Source organism: Mus pahari, chromosome 23, assembly GCF_900095145.1.
Source record: "Mus pahari chromosome 23, PAHARI_EIJ_v1.1, whole genome shotgun sequence".
In the NCBI taxonomy this organism is placed as follows: Eukaryota; Metazoa; Chordata; class Mammalia; order Rodentia; family Muridae; genus Mus; species Mus pahari.
Window position 1 is genome coordinate 27,412,954 of NC_034612.1, and position 13,273 is coordinate 27,426,226.

The following is a 13,273-nucleotide window of genomic DNA, read 5'->3' on the forward strand; positions in this document are numbered from 1 at the left end:
AGGTCGGAGACGCTGCCCGCAGCATCCGGCGGAAGCAAGCGCTGGGTCCGCCCCTAGGGGCGGAGCTTGCGACTGCGCAGCAAGGCTGGTTTGCCGGCGCCTTTCGGAAGGCTCGGAGGTTTGTCTGTCTGTGGAGGGTTGTCCGCCTCCCGCCCCCGGCCTGCTTGCCCAGAGGTGCCCACTGCCCGTGGCCAGAAAACGCCAGGAACCCGGGGTTCGCCCTGCCTCGATGACAGCTGCTCTCCCGCGCACCCTGGAGCTGCTGCAGGACGTGCACCTGGGCCTGCCTGGGCCCTGCCAGGATCCCGCCCGACTGGCCCTCCTCTCGGGCCACTACCTTTACTATCACTACGGTTGCGATGGACTGGATGACCGTGGCTGGGGATGCGGCTACCGCACCCTGCAGACGCTGTGCTCCTGGCCAGAGGGCCAGTCCTCGGGCGTGCCTGGACTGCCAGCCTTGCAGGGAGCCCTAGAGGACATGGGCGACAAACCCCCCGGATTCCGGGGCTCCCGTAACTGGATCGGCTGTGTGGAGGCCAGTCTCTGCCTGGAACACTTCGGAGGACCTCAGGGGCGCCTATGCCACTTGCCCCGCGGAGCAGGGCTTAGGGGAGAAGTGGAGCGGCTTTATTCACACTTCACCGCGGGCGGGGGCCCAGTAATGGTAGGAGGAGATGCGGATGCCCAGTCCAAGGCCCTGCTGGGGATCTGTGAGGGACCCGGTTCCGAAGTCTATGTCTTGATCCTGGACCCACACTACTGGGGCACTCCGAAAAACCGTTGTGAACTACAAGCTGCTGGATGGGTGGGCTGGCAAAAGGTAAACAGTGTCTTTGATTCCAATTCCTTCTACAACTTGTGCTTCACCAGACGCAACTGAATCAACACGCCCCACCTGCACTGCTGGATAGAGCCCAAAACTGAGACTGAGCACTGACACCTATTTATTTACTTCGCACAGGCCCCCACCGCGATCAAGTTTGGGCCAGGCACAATGATTATGGGCAGGTGAATCTGAGTTCAAAGCCAACTTGGTCTACACAGCAAGTTCTACTAGGCCAGCTGGAATTAGAGATACTGTTCTGAAAAATGATAATAAATTGGCGGAATTCAGCTTACTATGGCCCAGCCTGTGTTTGGGAAGGGACATACAGCACACAGTTAACAGACACTACCAAAGTGTTTTTACTAGCAGGTAAAATAACGTACAAAAAAATTCTCAGCTGATGGGATAAAGTGGTCACAGGTACAGATGTAGCAATGCAGAAAGAGGGGACATTTCAAAAGAAATCAACATCATCTGGGGCATCCAGATCCCGATACTCCACTATGGCCCTTGGGTCTCCTCGAACCATCCTGTGAAATAAGGAAGTGTGAACAGGTAGCCGTCCCTATGTCAGAGGGGGGAGGCAGCTTGGGTATCATTAGTGCTCACCTGTTCCGAGGTTTCCCAGGATAACCGCCTTGGCCTCGAAAAGCATCATAGTTCCCACGGCCGGCACCATATGGAGCATGGGGGTATGGAGGCCCTCCTGTTGGGACTGCAGGGCGGACAGCACCAGCTATGACAAAGACCCAGGGTGAACCAAAAACTGACCTCAAACTCAACCTAAGCTTTGTAGCCCCCTACAAACTCCAAACCCCTGCACTGCCTTTACCACACTCACCTCCATAGCCCAAGATGGGAGGCCGGGGCTGACCATACGGCATCAAGCCCTGTGGCGTCTGATGTGGGTAGGGAAGTCCTGGGGTCAGGCCTGGGGGGAGTACAACACGGACAGGAACATGAATTACTGCGGGGGAGGGAGGGACTGACAAGAATTCTAGGAATAGGGCCTGAAGGTTAGTGGAGTACACGTCTCAAAGAATAAAGAAGTGAAAGGCTGGGCAGCCACCACAGATCGTATCTTACTCTGGGCAGGGCCAGGGGGCTGAGCTGGCTTGATCTCAGGCAAAGCTGGGCGCTTGGCATCTGTGAGGAAGTTGTTAAAGAACGCCACCTCCTTCTTCACCTCCTCGATCTTCTCGGCATGCTTATTGAAGATATGCTTGCGCACAAACTCCGGGCCCTGGGAGGAGGGGATGAGGACGGACAGCATGCTGCAGTCTTCCCCACCGAACCCCGCTGGAAGGCAACAGCTTCTTCCAGGCTTTTAGGGGTCTTGAGACCCAAGCCCCCCCTCCCAATTCTTTTCACATCCCAGACCTTGAATTTCTTGCCACTGAGAGGACATAGCCACTTATCCTTGCCCAGTTCCTGCGTGTTGGAGGTGACAAACTTCTCCACTTCCTGCTCTGGGTCTTTCCGACCCATCTTCTGGGCCTCCTCCTCAGAAAGGGATTCACGCACACTCAACAGCGGAGTCAGTTTCTCCTCAAATGTCTTCTGCCACTCCAGCACTGCGTAGATGACAAGGCAGGCTGAGAGGGGTACTGGAGCAAAGGGTAAGAGGAGGGGCAGGAGACAGGCTGGCCATGAAAGACGACGTGAGGGACCTGCAATGTACCTTCTCCGTGACTGATTCGGTTGGGAGGCATGGGCCCCCGGACGTGGATTATGCCACAGCGGTTGGGCATCTCGTCTTCATTAGGGTACTCACAGGTGTTATAATAATCCAGAGAATGCACGATACGCAAATAGAGAAGAAGTTTATCCAAGACCTGGAGGAGTGGGGAGGGTGGACACACAGGGTCACTATTCAGCCCCGACACACGCAGCCGCGCGACACGCTCCCCTGGACGCGCACCCCAGACGGTCACAACTGGCACCTTGATCAGCTTCTCATCCCTCTCCACGCTGATCTCCGCTGGGTTGCCTTCCTTGGGGGGCTCCTCGGGAGGGGGTCCTCCACTGCTCCCCAGAAGCTCCTCCTCCTCAGCACTCACTTCCTCAATCAGGTAGTCGGTGATGTTCTTCAGGATGGGGTTTTGCGAGGGAAGGCTCTAGCAAGGACGGGATGGACAATAAGGCAGGGAAATCAGCGCAGAGGCTGGCCGTGAAGAGGGGCTCTGTGTCACTGACAAGCCTGCCTCCTACTGCTCGCCACATTCCTAATCTCACCGTCCACCCTAACCCACAAATGACTGTGCTGCTGGAAGCTTGAGGAGGCAGCGCCCAGACAAAGGGGCAGACAAAGGAGGTCATGGGTAGGACCCAGGGTCAGGAAAACAGGCAGGTGAGGTCAGGGGCAGCACAAGGAACCATCCCCTGGGAGTCACTGACTGTGGCCACAGGAGGCGTCCCAGGCTCAGAGGCCCAGAGCTGGGTCCTGTCATCCAGCGTGTGGATCAGCTTCGCTGCCAACTTGATGTCATTGCGCACTATCTGCTTGTGCTGTGTAATGCCATTTATGTTGCGGACACGACGGGTCAGGTCTCTGTTCACACCGGGACTCAGTTCACACTCCCGGAGCTATGGGGACATAATCAACAAGGAGGCCCATGACTGCCCCAGAACCGCACCTGAGAATGGGCCTACAGAGACCCTTGAACCCAAGCTTCCCCAAAGGGGACTGAACCATGGTCACAGTCCCACAACTTCTCAGACAAAAGTGACGCCTGAAGGGGAAGCCTCACGGCTATGAGTGGACACAGAAGAAATGGACAACCATGCTTCCTATAGCCCCACTCCCAACACTCACCCGAATGTTCTGCAGGTTCCAACATATCTCCTTAATGTTAACACTGCGGTCAAAAGTCACCCAGCCACGGCGGAAAAACCTACGTAAGAGAGTTTAATCAGCACTGTCCCAGAACAGAGCCGGTGTGGCCTCCTTGCCCCATCCCCAGGTGTGCAGCTTCTTACCTCCTCTCTGGCTGCGGCTCAGACAGTGCCACTCGCATAAAGCCTGGGTATCGTTTACAAAGCTGCAAGAGACAAAAGAGTCAAGGGAAGAATAAAGCCACAGAGGAGCTCAACTCACTCCGTCCCCACCTCTCCACTGCTCAAAACCCTCAACAAGTGCCCTTCATATCACAGGAAGGAAAGGCCAGCACCCAAGAATGACAATGCACACTGAACCAGGCCTCAAAGAGTGGGGCTCCACAGGGACCAGGCCTCGCGATGCCAAAGGCAGTCTGCTGCCTGAAGGATCTGGGATTCACACCAACCCTGCCCCTAAGACTGATGTCCCCACTCACAGAAATGATCTCTGCCCTTGAAATGTTAGGTGCGATGTTGCGCATGAAGAGAGAGCAAGTCTTATGCAAGGGCCGGGGCTTACACTCCAACCCTGCAGCATCCTTAGGCTTCTCCTTCTCTTCTTCTTTGGGCTTCTCCTTTTCTTTAAGTGCTTCTTCTAAGCAAGAAGTAATTAGTACAACTTTATTATTATACATAAATATAATGGTAAGCAGCATTTAAAAGTAGCCACCACCCCAGAAACACACACCCACAGACTCACACCCACAGACTCACAGACACACACACACACACACACACAGTTTAAAGATTATGCTTATATTATTCAAATGCTGAATGCTCTGCCCAACATCTGGTTGCAATTCAGACATGGCATCTCCTGCCTGAATGTTTGTGTAAACATTTTCCCCATTTATTCTCTATAAAAGCTAATCAGCCAGCCAATGGCTGAAGAGAGGAAAGAACAGGGCTAGAATAGGGCTGGACTTGCAATCCCAGCCAAGGAGAAGGAGGAGAGAAGGACCAAGAGGAAGAGGTCTGAGGAGACACCATGGGACCACATCTGGAACAGAGAGCCAAATCAGTACAAAAATCCAGTATCTTGGGTATTTTGCCTTTTGCCTGGGAGGTAAACAGATTGGCTTAGAGGAATAGAATAGGTTGTTAAGTCTTACAGTCTTCTCATTTATCTGGGAGCTAGCCAAGCTACACAGTGAATAGCTATTTATAAAAATGCATTTATACACACACTCACACACCCTCCCCCAACAGGAAAGAGCCGAAGCGAGAAAGTGACAAGTACCAGTCTCCTCCTTCTCCTCCTCAGCCTGGCCGCTCTCAGACTCAGACTCAGACTCGGACACACTGCCCTCATCGAAGCTGTCATCACCACTGTGCTTCCTGTTCCGCTTCTTGCTCTGTGGAAGCAACAGGAGTAGGCCATCAAGACCTCTCAGGATCCGCCCTGACATCTTGGCCTCATGCAAAACACACCTTACCTTTTTAGCTTCCTTCTCAGCCTCTTCTTTCTTCTCCTCCTTGTCCCCATCACCCTCAGATTTTTTAGTTTTGTCATCGTTGGAACTGTCATTCTCAGCCTATGAGATAGTTCTGACAATGTCAGTCTTTCTTGCTGGCTGCATTAGTGACCCTCCCCGTGCCCTGTGCAGCTTCCAGCTCCTTTAGCCCCTGCCCCCTGACCTGTTTTCCATCTTCTTTCTTCTCATCCTTATCGTTGGCCTTGCGCTCTCCGTCCCCCAGAACTGGTCCAGCACGGGCCTCCTCTTTCTTGCTGGCCTCCGCAGCCTTGCCTGCCTGTTCCTCCTCCTCCTCCTGCTCCAAAATGCGGAGATCGTTCTCTGTGCCACCTTCCATCTTAATGACAGCTACCAATGACAACAGCAGTCACAACCAAGGGCTCTGGTTTCTCGTCCCAGCCAAGACCGCCCTATCCTTTAAGCCCATCATACCTGCATCTAGCATCTTGACGATGGCATCAGCTTTGTCTATGTCCAAGAGAAGGCTATCAAACCAGCCACTCTCCATGAGGGACAGAAACACCTTCAGCCGGTTCTGCAGGGCCCCCCGGGCCTCCTGCCGACGCTTACCCACCTCATCAGGGTGGTACTTGGATCGGAACCTAAGCAAGGAAGCAAGCAGGATGGGAGAGACAAAACAGTTACGAGCAGTCAAGACCAGAATGTGGGGAGGGGCCCAAGAAAGGCAGGGCATAGCCTCTCACACCCACAGAAGGTCTTAAAATCAAGAAAGGGGTGCACTAAAACCACCCAACACCCCAAAAGGAACCAGAGGTCGTCCTCTGGAAAGATCTGGGGAGAACCAGGAATTGAGAGCTCTGGGTTAGGAGGACCATGGCTCTGGGGAAGGCCAGGGTTATGAGGCAGCTCTACTGCTGTGAGCCTCTGGGAAGCACTAGCCTGAGAAGGTGCCCTTTCCCATGGCTTCAGAAAACGCTAAGGGAGCAGGAGCCCCAGAGAACCCCCCTCTCCTGGCCAAGCCCAGATGAGGCTCCCACCGACTCCCTCCACCCCAGGTGGAGCCAGAAGGAAACCTCAAGTGTACCAGATAGAAAAGGCCAAAAGGCAGGACACCTTTCTCCCCTGGAAGGAGGAAAGGCAGAAGGGGCAGGAAAGAGCAAAGAAAGAGGCCAAGTGCCTGCACAGCCTCAGGTAGGCCGTAGGAGAGAAGAGGGCTGGAGGGTTAGGAGCTGGGCAGAATATGGAAAAGAAAACATTAATAGGCCTCTGAGGGCAGGGGGGGAAAACAAAGGCAGAAGAAATTAGGGGTAGGAGAAAAGGAGAAATGGGGGAAATGTGAGGGCCCCGAAAAATCCAAAACAAAGACAGGTTGAGAAAACAGAAACAAGAAGTGTTTAGCAGAGAGCAAGAACATGGAGAGAGAAAGAATGGGAGGTGCACGAGCGAGATCCCAAGACACACAGGGCAGTCAGAGGGCACACAGACAGGACAGGACAGGCTGAGCAGAGAGGAAAGCCGCAGGCGTCACCTCCAGGGTCTTTACCTTGGCTGCTTGGTCAAACAGAGCTCAAGATTTAACTAGTGGCGCCCAGGGCCCATGCTGGCTGGCGGGCTGCCCGCTGGCTCCTGGCTGGGGTGACCGGCCTAGATGCCCCGCCCCCGCGGGCCTCCGCGGTGGGGGCCCTGACTGACTAACTGCCTGAGCAATACATTCAGCTAGACCACTGCATTGTGCACAGCGGTGCCCTGCCTGTCTGCCTGGCCGGCCCCGCCGCTCAGCCCGGGGGCTCATGTATGGGCTGGGTATGGTGGGGGTGGAGGTGGGTTTGCTCCGAGCTCCGTCGATGAGCGGGTGTAGTTCCCAGTTCTGGCTCTTTTCAAGGAGGAGGAGCAGAAAGAGGATGAGGAGGAGGAGCAGGAGGGGGGAAAAGATGGTTGATTAAAATTAAAACATCCACATAAGGAAAAAAAAATTCAAATTCTTTTTTTCTGTCAAACGACCCTGAGATCTTGGCTGTTCTTATCTGGCTTCACTCGTTGCCTTTGGGAGACCACGGCCACACTGGGTCCTGTTGACTGGGGATGACAATGACCCACACCAACAAGAGGATCGCAGTCTGTGCGCTGTACCAAGAGGCTAAGTGGCTCTGGTCAGCTGCCTGGAGGTGTCCCAGTAAGGAAGGCAGAGAAGGAGGTGGGTGTGGTCCCACCAGCCAACAGTGGTTCCCTCCCCTTCCCCACACCCAGGAAGTGCCACAGTGGGGAGAACCAGAGGACAAGGCTGCAGCTCCTCCAGCCAAACCAGAGAAATGGGCCAGGGCCAAGGGGGCAGGCAAGCAGGGGCACTCACCACTCCTCGTCTTTGTGAGCCAGGAAGAAGTCCTGCATCTGCTGCCTCCGGAAGTCCAGCTTGTAGTCATTGTAGCGCTTGACCGCCTCAGTCTCATCCACAGAGTCATCCAGGGACAGGAGGAACTCTTTGAAGGACTTCATTATGGGCGGCGGCACCCCCAAGTCAATCTCTGCAATGCTGCCCAGCCTGGACGGGAGGGGTGTCCAATCACAAAGGCTTGCTTGTGAGCGAGAGGGAGAGCCCAGGTAGTCGGTCTCCCCTTCCTGTGCCTACACGCCCACCACTCCAAGCACGCAGGCACCCTAGAACCTAGCCTGTCCCAAGATCCAACCATAGTCCCCCCCACAACCCTGAACATTCCCCCAAACTCGGCAATCACCTTCTCCCCAGGACCCCATGCCTTACCTGGCCTGGATGGGCAGGACATGGTGCTGCATGATGTGGACGTCCGGGTGGCCCCAGGGCTGAGGGGGGCCGTAAGTTGGTCCCCCACCCCCCCCAGCATAGGGCATGTCATAGCCACTGTGGTATGGGTCAGAGCTGTGCTCATCCCTGAGGGTAGGGGACACAAAAGTCAGACACAGAAGAAACCAGAGCTACCTCTCCACAAATGGACAAGGGCACGAGGAGGGGCACACGGAGGATATGGCTCTCACCCAAGGGATTAAAGGGATAAAGGAACGCTGGGCGTGTGGGATACTGAGGCAAGGAGGCAGCCAGCTTTCAGCAGGAGCAGGGCTGAGGCCTGAGGGACCTGAGGGTAAAAAAAGAAAATGATGCCACCTCACCAGTCTCTCCGCATGCGCTTCTGGGGGGGGCTGAGTTCGTGTCGAGGGGGAGAGAAGCGCTCCCTTCGGTTCCTGTCGTAGTCTCGATATTCACCCCTACTACGGCGCTCCCGGCCACGGTCCCACTCTCTGGAAGTGAGAACAAGTTGCAATAGCAAAGATGGAGCTGAGATGGAGCTGTCCATCAGCTGTGCAATGCCTGTCTAGAAAACACAGGCCTTGGTTCCACCCTCCAGCACTGCAGCAAGCAAACAAAGAGATACAGTAAGCCTGACAGCTGCCGTGGTTCACACACAAACTGGCCTCCAACTCCCTACATAACCAAAGCTCGTCACTTTGAACTTCTCTTCTCCTACTTCCACCTCCCAGGTGTTGAGATCACAGGGACACATCACTACACCTACCTTAAGTCAGTATTTAGCATCTACGAATGTTAAAGCTACACATTAATATAAATTACTCTGCAGATACACAGACTGATTCTAGTACTTCTTGGATTCACTAGACCTGAGTTATGCTAGACCCCAGCCCTGCTTCCCTTTCAGAAAACTTGAGATGGTGTCCCTGAACTACACAGGCTGCCCCTGAACTCACTGTACACGAGGCAGTACACAATGTCCCGAAATTGCACAGGCTGCCCCTACAGGCAGATCTTGAACTTGAGATCCTCCTGCCTCAGCTTCAAGAGAAGACGAGACTTATCAACCTATATCACCATGCCAAGTTAATTATGTTTTTATGAAAAATAAGTATTTTCTAAAAAATAAAAAATAAAAAATCTTGCTATGGAGAAGCACTGTTCTCTTCTAGGTCCGGCTTGATACGGGGGAAGAACATGTCCACTCCTCACACAGATATATTATCACAAAAGGAAATACTCAATGGCCTTTTCAGATAATTTGGGCTTTTCTTTCTGGTTTCTGCATAAAGCCAACATAATCTTGCTGTGCTGATGAGCGCTCGCCCTCTTGAGCAGCTGGGCTAGTTGTCTGGTGAGTGTGTGAGGGCAGGGGATTGTTTACTTATTTATAGACAGACAGGGTCTCTCTATGTAGTTCTCCAGGAACTCACCGAATCCACCAGGCTGGCCTCAAACTCAAGAGATCCTCCAACTCCTGACTCCTATAATTAAAAGTATCCAGCCCCCTTTTTGTTTTTTGAGACAGGCTCTCATTGGTATTCAAGGAGTGGCCTGGAACTCCCCACTTAGACCAAGACTGTCTCCAACTTATAAATGTCCCTGCCTTTGCCTCCGGAGTGCGATTACAGGTGTGAGCCCTGCTCCTGGAAAGAGCTGGTTTAAGAGTAAGTTGAAGCAGGCAAAGTGTAAGTCTAGCACTTAAAAAATGAAGGCAGCTACATTGTGTATGAGATAAACTGGGCTACATAAGACTTTGTGTCAAAACTAAGTCTGAAGTGTGTTGGACTGATTCATTAAAACCACACCAGCAGGCTAGAGCTGTGGCTCAAACACCTGCCTAGAATTGTCAATGCCCTTCAACTCTGTTATATTAAAATCACTGCTACTAGATCTTAAGCAACTCCTGACACTTCTCACTATACAGTATCAAGCCATGTTGCATCTGACTCTCATCTCAGAAAAGTCTAAACATCAGGACACCCATACTCATAGATACAAGTTTCTAAAATGAGTTTCTACCAGCAAGTTCCACTAGCAACAAATACTGACAGCTTTCCTCTTAGTAACAACTTCTCTTAGCTTCTTTTCCTACACACATCTGCCAAACACTAAGTGTGAAGCCCCAGTGTTGACAATGCTCCAATAAAACAACAACAACAACAAAAGACACCTGTAAAAAACACTTCAGGCTCCCCATCAATCACACAGCTGCTCTTGCTGAAGGCAGTGACTACCCAATACTTAGCACAATGCTCTTTTATGCATTCTTCTCGTCCATAAAACCAAACCAGAAACAAAACACAGTACTCTATCAGGGACACTAAGTGGTGCTCTTCCTTCAAGCTTGCACCCTTTTCAGGATTTCTGTCCTACGGTACTAGGGGCTTTAACCAGCACTCCTGCAGCTCCACTAAGAAAAACAGCAATGTCTCTCTACAGTCTGAGAACCACTACGTCAACCAAGAACACGCGCTGTGCTCCCGTCTCAACTGTGTTATGCCTACTGACCTCAAGCTGTTCACAGCGCCTGTGTCTAGGGAATTCCCTAGAAGTCCAGCTAAGTGCCTCTTTCCTGTGGCTCTCCAAAGCACTACATAGATGGCCACCTTCTGCTCCTCAGAAAAGCTCATTTGCAAGGATCATGCCTACTTGTGACATGTAACCAAAGCCACTTTGACCTCTGAAGGACTTCATCTAGCTTCAGACTCAGAAAAGCAAATTTGATTTTCTTCTCTCTTAAAGAAGCACTAAGACGAGCTGGGCATGGTGGCTCACCCTTCTATTTCCAGGTCAGCTTACTCTACACGAGGCCCTTTCTCAAAACCTAAAGGCAAGGGGGCTAGAGAGATGACTCTCAGAGTTCAAAGAAGCAAGGCTCGGCTCCTAGGAGCCACACAGGAGCGCACATCCTCCTGTCAGTTCCAGCTCTAAGGATACAACACTGTTCTAGCTTCCTACAGCTATCAGGCACAGCATGAATGGGGTACACAGAAATCATGTAGGCAAAACACTTATACATTAAAAACCAAAAACCATAGTGTCGCACACCTTTAACTCCAGCACCTGGCACACAGAGGCAGGGAGATCTCTGGGTTTGAGGCTTCCCTGGTCTACAGAGCAAGTTCCAGGACAGTCAAGGCTGTACAGAGAAACTGTCTTGAAAAACATACCAAAAACTAAATAATTATTTTTTGATAATGTGCTAGGGGCTGGAGAACTGGCTCAGTGGTTAAGAGTTCTTGCTATTCCTGCAGGGGACCCATGTGGAGCTCTTAGCACACGTGGCAAGCCACTCACAGATGCCTGTTCCTCTAGCTGTAGGCCCCATAAATCACAAACACTCATATGCATATGCCATCCACACGCTCACACAATCACACCCACACTAGGCTTCATCTTTTCCAGGGTTTTCTAAGTGCTGACTGGCAGCACTTAAATTTCATTATTTACTTGTTTATTGAGAGGGAGTCTCACCATGTAGCCCTGGCTGGTCTCAACCTCTTATATTCTATCACAAAAAGTCACTTCAAATCCCTCTAAAGAAACTGAGAGATGACTCAGCAGTAAAGAGCACTGGCTGCTTAGCCAGGTCGTGAGTTCAATTCCCAGCAACAACTACAGGGATCGGATGCCCTCTTCTGTCATGCAGATGTACATGCAAATTGAGCACTCAAATAAATAAATCTTTAAAAATAAAGAAATCTGTTTTCAAGTTGAGCTATGGCACTTAACTCACCAAACTGGCTTTGTTTTTACTTCTAGTACAAGTACTACTTTTAACTACTCTTGGTTGGCTCCTATTGCAGAGGACTAGGGTTTGAGTCCCAGCACCCACAAGGTAATCACAACCATCTTTACTGCCCATTTCCCAGAGGATCTAACGCCTTCTGTTGGCCTCCATGGGCACCAGGCACGAATGAGGTGCACAGACATAATGTAAGCAAACCCCCATAAACATTTTATTATATATATATATATATATATATATATATATATATATATATATATAAAAAAAAGAAATGCACTTCCACATTTCTCATCTCAGGTACCTGTTTTTTTTTTTTTTAAAAAATCCCTTTTAAAAAAATTCTTAAACAGGATGTGGTAGAATATTTCCTTAATTCATAAGTTTAATGTCATCTTGAGGTACCTACAAGTTTCAGGCCAACCAGGGTGCTCACTTTGTGCTTTATTCTTTGGTGGGTTTGAGGTTGCGTCTCCCTACGCAGTCCAACCAGCTGTGCGGAGCTCCTGGCCACCGCTAACACTGTCACTTTGGTTAAGCGCTCAAAAATCTTGAGCCCACGGTGAACAGACTGAACTCCGGACAGAGCTCAAAAAAAAATCAGTAAGATTTTTGTAAGGTAGAGACAAAAAAGGGGAATGGAAAGCAAACACCGCGGCGCCGAAGGGTCGTGCGCGGTGGGGGCATGGACGTTAATATGGGGGGTCTCACCGGTCATTCCAGTCGTCCCCTCGCCGTCTTTCATCTCTCTCCCGGGAACGGTCGTAGTCGCTGCGCTCTCTGCGAAATTTGTCCCTGCGTCTCCGATCGTACTCATCATCGCTGTCACCCATGGTGCTGTCAGAGGAGGCCTGGGGCCCGGCGGCGGGCGGACACGGGGAGGATGAACAAGGGCCGGAGGAGGGACGGTCCCCCGGGGGGTGCACGCCCGCCTCCCTCCCGCCGAGGCCGGCCCGCCATCCCGGGCAGGGCGATCGCTCCGACAGTTCCACCGTCCCCCACGGCTTCCCCCCCGCGCGCGGTCCTCTCCTCGCGACCCCCGCCGCCCCCGGGCCTTCCCTTCCCCTCCCCCACCTGGCGGCGGTCGGGGCCGTTGGTTGGGGGCGCGCGCGCGCGCACGCGCCGGCGGCGGGGGGGGAGGCTGGATTTCCGGGCGGACCGGAGCGCGCGCGACCAAGGGACCGCCGAGGAGGGAGGTGGGGGCGGCTGGCGGGAGACGCGGCGGATTCTCTCGGCGGCCCGGGACGGGAGAAGGGGAGACGCGGAGCCACCCCCCGGAGCTCGGCCTCCAGCGGCCGACGAGACGCCTCCCCCCCGGGCAACCCCCGGCGCGACTCAAACTCCGAGAGGAAGAGAACGACGGGAAGAAGGGTGGCGGGGACGCGGAAGTCTCGCGCGGCTTTGCGACCAGCTCCGCCCCCCCCGCCCCACCCCCCCGGCGCCAAACTTTCCTTTTTTCCTCCAGATCCCGGAGGTCGACCAGATGTCCGAAAGTTTTCTCTCACCGCCCCCCCCCCCGCCCCCCCCCCCCGGCGCCGCCCGCCGCTACGGAAGCTGAGCTGGGCCAAGCCGGGCCTGCGGAACGTGCTCCTCCTGCCTACTTG

The 13,273-nt window shown here is 53.0% G+C and overlaps 2 protein-coding genes across 6 annotated transcripts; one reads left to right on the top strand and one right to left on the bottom strand.

The window, feature by feature from the left end:
* Nucleotides 1–5: 5 nt before the first annotated feature.
* Ufsp1 (UFM1 specific peptidase 1 (inactive)) lies at nucleotides 6–1,178 on the top strand. Of its 2 annotated transcripts, XM_029533510.1 has the most exons (2): nucleotides 61–823; nucleotides 965–1,178. In XM_029533510.1, the coding sequence occupies exons 1-2, from the start codon at nucleotides 230–232 to the stop codon at nucleotides 1,013–1,015; spliced, it is 645 nt and encodes a 214-aa protein (XP_029389370.1). In that variant the 5' UTR covers nucleotides 61–229; the 3' UTR covers nucleotides 1,016–1,178. The 2 variants fall into 2 exon arrangements, with proteins under 2 accessions (XP_021042795.1, XP_029389370.1); XM_021187136.2 differs by having other exon boundaries at nucleotides 6–1,121.
* Nucleotides 1,160–13,018, bottom strand: Srrt (serrate, RNA effector molecule). 4 transcript variants are annotated; one of them, XM_021186587.2, is made up of 20 exons: nucleotides 12,744–13,018; nucleotides 12,381–12,520; nucleotides 8,284–8,412; nucleotides 7,901–8,047; nucleotides 7,493–7,681; nucleotides 5,614–5,783; nucleotides 5,345–5,529; nucleotides 5,143–5,241; nucleotides 4,947–5,061; nucleotides 4,144–4,301; nucleotides 3,809–3,870; nucleotides 3,645–3,723; nucleotides 3,227–3,415; nucleotides 2,773–2,946; nucleotides 2,511–2,664; nucleotides 2,210–2,403; nucleotides 1,916–2,072; nucleotides 1,671–1,760; nucleotides 1,439–1,544; nucleotides 1,160–1,359 (listed from the first exon to the last, which is right to left on the bottom strand). In XM_021186587.2, exons 2-20 carry the CDS (start codon nucleotides 12,500–12,502, stop codon nucleotides 1,284–1,286), a joined length of 2,595 nt encoding a protein of 864 aa, XP_021042246.1. In that variant the 5' UTR covers nucleotides 12,503–12,520; nucleotides 12,744–13,018; the 3' UTR covers nucleotides 1,160–1,283. The 4 variants fall into 4 exon arrangements, with proteins under 4 accessions (XP_021042246.1, XP_029389365.1, XP_029389366.1 ...); XM_029533505.1 differs by having other exon boundaries at nucleotides 1,171–1,359; nucleotides 1,439–1,565; XM_029533506.1 differs by having other exon boundaries at nucleotides 1,171–1,359; nucleotides 1,671–1,772.
* Nucleotides 13,019–13,273: the final 255 nt, after the last annotated feature.